Source organism: Alligator sinensis, unplaced genomic scaffold (genome assembly GCF_000455745.1).
Source record: "Alligator sinensis unplaced genomic scaffold, ASM45574v1 scaffold333_1, whole genome shotgun sequence".
Classification (NCBI taxonomy): domain Eukaryota; kingdom Metazoa; phylum Chordata; order Crocodylia; family Alligatoridae; genus Alligator; species Alligator sinensis.
Genome location: NW_005842381.1, coordinates 61,623 through 66,457, shown reverse-complemented (window position 1 = coordinate 66,457; position 4,835 = coordinate 61,623). Strand labels below are relative to the sequence as shown.

The following is a 4,835-nucleotide window of genomic DNA, read 5'->3' as shown; positions in this document are numbered from 1 at the left end:
CGCCGCCCCCGCGCCCCCACCCCGCCGCCGGGGGGGGGGGGGGGGGAATGCCCTCCATACCTTCCCCAGGGGTCTGTGTAGCAGCGAGGAGCCACCCTCTTCCCATCTCCCTGTTCCTCCTGCTCCCAGCCTTGGGAAGTGCCTGCCTGGCTGGGCAGTGCCTGCCCCTGCCCCAGTCCCTCTTACAGTGGGGGCCTCAATCTGGCCCCCCATGTCCCTTCCTCACAGCTTGCTCTCCAAGCTGCCCAGCTGCATTCCAGGCCGCGCACATGCTGCAGCTGCAAACATGCATGAAGCATTTATCGGTGACATTATCGGCTACACCAGCCAAAAAAAGTCAATGGCCGATGATATTAATTTTCCTTTTGTTAGTGCCAATCCACTTTGCCCCAATATATCAGTGAACCTCTAATAATAAATAGAAATTACTGTTTTTTTTTCTGTTGTATAGATGATAATGATGCACACATTTGGTCTGTTATACTAGAAATATTAGAAAGCATAATCTCTTATGTCTCCTGTATTCTGGTGTGTTTATTTTAAAGCACTGGTTCCATCCACTTCAGCAATTTAGGCTAGGGACAGAAATGACACATAAACCAGTGTAAGTGATTAGAAACCAGTTCAAATCTGTAACACAACATAATTTCAGTGCACATAAACCACTTCCAAAATGGCTGAAACTGGTTTATGATAAACCAGAATGGATGTAGTATAAGACTTACCTGATTTAGGTTAAATGGGTTTATGGAAGTTCTGTCACAGTTCCTCTCCAGATTCAAGTTAACTCACAGTTCCCCAGCATCTCTCCTGCAGCCCTTCCCACCCCCCCACTCCTTGCAGGGAGGGCAGGCTAGCCTTGGCCCAAGCCTTCTGCTCCAGCCAAGCAGGGAGGTGTGCTCTCTTCTGGCTTCAGCCGGTGAAGACATGTGACTGCATTGCCAGAATCAAAAGTGAATGTCTATTCATTTACTTATTGGTTCAGTCTATGCAGCTTGGACTAACCTGTGAAAATTGAATCGATTCACCCTCAGGCTTTTTGACCATCTGTACTTAGCCTTAATGAGACTGAACAAAGAAAATAAAGCCTATGTAACCTACTCCATTCCCTTGTTCACAGCACTGTAATCTTCCATGTGTTACACAAAACTAAATGCATGTATAATTAACTGAACATGCAACTTTGTATTACCTCGCTGACCAAAAGTATGAACATTCATGACATCACTGGTACCATTTTTCTAATAAAAAATACATGTCAACCCAAAATTCACAATAAAAATGAATATGTAGTTAGTTGACTATATGTGCCTAAGCATTTTGGTTTCACAATCCCAGTTACATTTTTATTATAAAAGTCATACTTGGAAAAAAAAATCTTCAAAACAGCCAGCAGAACTAATGATCTGGGGAATTGTCCAAGGATATTACTTACAGCACTATAAATTTGACTTGTAATATCAATTAAATAATCATCATGTAAGGAGATTTAATTAATTTGATAAGGAAAAAAATATATTGTGTAAATTGTGGTTGCATATATGAATAAAATTAGTCTCTAAAGTGGTTAATGTGAACTATTTTCATGATGGTGTTGTTCTAGCCATTTCCCCTCCTGAAACTCAAAGTGCTTCACTGTAATATTGTTATTAATACGTACTACTAAAAATCAAACCGAATTATATTTTTTGCTCTTCCTAGGTTAATGAACAGCCAAAACAAGAAAAATCCAGGACGATTATTAATGTTCACACATTACATAATCCTACAATCTGAAGTAAAATGTTCTAAGAGCATTCCACAAAGTAGATAGTAATTATTCTAGGTATGCTAACTATACTCTTACCTTTGCTTGCACTCTCAACATGTTCCAATTCATCTGGGAATTTTAAGATATCCCGATAATTCTCTTCACATATTTCTGCCAGAAAATGCAACAGTGTTGTTTTTTGATCTGATGATTTGGTATCTCTAATCTGTAAACAGAAGGATGGGAAAGAAATAATTGGGGTGGGGGGGAGGGAAGGCATTAATTAGTTTTTTTCAACTATTTTCTTATATCCACCATCAGATTTATTTTACTTAACTCCATTTATAAATACTTGGCAGCCATCAATCTTCTGGATCACACTGTACATGCAAGAGGTCTATGTGACCATCTCATCAAGACCTAGATCGCATATGCCTAGGCAAGAGAACGGATGAGTGGAGCTGTTCTACCATCCCCCCTTTACAACATCAAGACACATTCCAAAGGCCAGACCAAATCCAGCTGTTCAATGCCTCAATAGTTGTAACTTCTGCCAAAGAGCAATAAGTTAGAGCTGGTGCTGACTGCCTAACACCTCTGCAAGGGCTCCTTTATCAGGGTATGTCTGTTAGCCTTTCTCCAATCAAGGAGTACCCACAAAGTAGTGAGGGTGAGGGTTTTGAGGCACCCTATATACTTGCCTTACTCTTGAGATTGCAACATTTTGGTATTCTATAGGGGATACCCTGCCAGAAGTAGCCCCACCACATTGTCTCATACCCCCCATAGTAATCCTTCAAAGTATGCTTTTTATATATATTTTAAAAATATATGAACATGCGTGTGTGTGTGTGTGTGTGTGTGTACATGAAAACACACACACACAAACACCATTTTTTAATCTTAATTATTTTATGTAAAGTAATCTCTGCTCTCTGTTCCTGGACATACAATTTTTGTTCTTAGGATAAGTTATGGATCCTTCTTACCAGTGTAAATCAATTGCACATTTAAGCAACAGCCAAAAAAAAGGTAGAACTTAATTACTGCTTCACAGTCTGTTTGGATAGACTTTAGGGGAAAAAAAGGTTTAACTCAAGAATTAAATGACTTGATCAGCTCTGCAAAAGGAGAAGCATAACAGATACAAACTGGCTGCCTAGAAGAGCTTCTTTACACCTGTATATGCATAATTAAAAAGAGCATGTATGTGTGTGTGTGTATGTTAGTTTTGGCACAAGTACAGGATATTGTGACTGATGATTCATACAAATACTAAGGATGCATGCATATATTAGATGGACAATATTTTGGAGACACAGGTCTTAAGACTTATGCAGAGGTAAGTAGTACTATGACAGCTGTAAAACGTTTCTAATGCACCTTTACTTCTACCACTATATCTAAAATAACTCATATATGCCTATGCCTCAAAATATACTACAAATAAAATGCAGGATTTATTTACAACAACACAAATATGTCCATAAAGATCTCCCATTTGCTTTGTCATTTTGTAAATCACTGGAAGTTCTAATTCTATAATCCTCATGTGACAGTCTTGCCCATGGATGTTCATTTTAATGTAGGCCTTTCAGCTTTGAGGATTTACCCTGTTAAGAATAAATGAATACACTCCATAAACAGGCTCTAAAATATATGATCTTTAGGCAATTAAGGAGCAATTTAACTCATATTGATTTGGATTATTAAAAGAAAAAAAATGTTCAGTAATGGCACACAGGAATGCATTACTACAGTAATCTTTAGAGAAGCTTTTTTCCAACTTAAAAAATAAAATCAGTCGCTAAAGTACTGAACTCTAAAAAGGAAAGTTAGTTTTATTTCCTCTTTAAAAGCCTTAAACATGAACAGAAAGACTAAAAAAAAGGGCATGTTGTAATATCACAGAATAGGTAAAACTGAAGTAACTCAGGCAAAATCCATTTCCATTGAGACAGCACAGCTGACTGTAGCAGTAAAAAAAATAAATACTTAAAATCAATTTTAGTATTTTGTCTATTTGAATGTCTTTGGCACAAATTCTGAACAATACAATGTCAAAACTCTGATTAACTCAATTCTATAAAATGCTACTAACGTAACATACAAGTATTGTCAATGGTAGCAAAAAACAGGAATTCTACAACGGTGCAATCTACAAGGATAATCCCACTGCTCAAATAGAACTGGTAGAATATTTGAGTCCATCAAAGATCTTTGCCCTTTTGCAGTGTAGCTCACTAGATTATCGGTTTATGTAGTGCATTTTCTTTTTGGGTATTTTAAACTATCCAGAGGAATAAATTAAAGCATCAAACAAATATTTTATTAGGTTCCCCCCACTTATAACTTTAATATCTAAAGTTACATGACACACAAAGCAGGCTGAACGCACAGCTCTGTATACTAGCACTAAAGCCTTTACTTGGGCAAAAATCCAACAGGAACAAATCCCAATGGACTCTAAAGATGTAAGTACCACAATACGTATATTTAGCCTCTCTCTCTACTATGTTCAGGATTATGTTTCTGTATTCTGAAGACAGGTCCGTACAACAGATGAACTTTTTACCAAAACAGGCAAACTGGAACAAGAACAGCAAATCTCACACTGAGTGTTTTTAAACCAGGCTTGTCCAACATGTGACCCGCAGGCTGCCATGCGGCCTGCCAAGGCATTTTCCGTGGCCCGTGGTGCTGCAACGGGAAATGAAAATAAACACGGTTTACTTTCATTCCCACCCGTTGTCCCTCCTCCCAGCCCCTCAGCAGCTTCCTAATGGCTGCTGAAGTGCTAGGGAAGGGACAAGGTTCCCACACACACCGTATCAGATTGACATTACCGACGCAGTGCATGTGGGAAGAGGAGTAGCCATGTGTCTCTTGAGACAGGATGAGCCCAACCACAGCAGTAGGGGGCTCAGCTGCACTTTCCCCCTACCTGCACTGGTCAGTCCCGAGTGGCACACGGCTCTGCCACCGCCTGTGCTGACTGGTGCTGACCCGGGCGGGTCTGTCTCATTCAAAGCAGCATGCAGCTGAAGCCGGCTGCCCACGTGCTGCTGAGGACACGAGGAGGCCA

General features: G+C 39.7%; 1 protein-coding gene across 1 annotated transcript in view; it reads right to left on the bottom strand.

Annotated features, from left to right (window-relative positions):
* Nucleotides 1–4,835, bottom strand: part of LOC102387533 (protein diaphanous homolog 2-like) — a 455,665-nt gene that overhangs the window by 404,440 nt on the left and 46,390 nt on the right. The window contains exon 2 of the mRNA XM_006029471.3: nucleotides 1,847–1,976. Coding sequence (XP_006029533.2) covers nucleotides 1,847–1,976 — 130 coding nt within the window. The remainder of the gene's footprint in view (nucleotides 1–1,846; nucleotides 1,977–4,835) is intronic.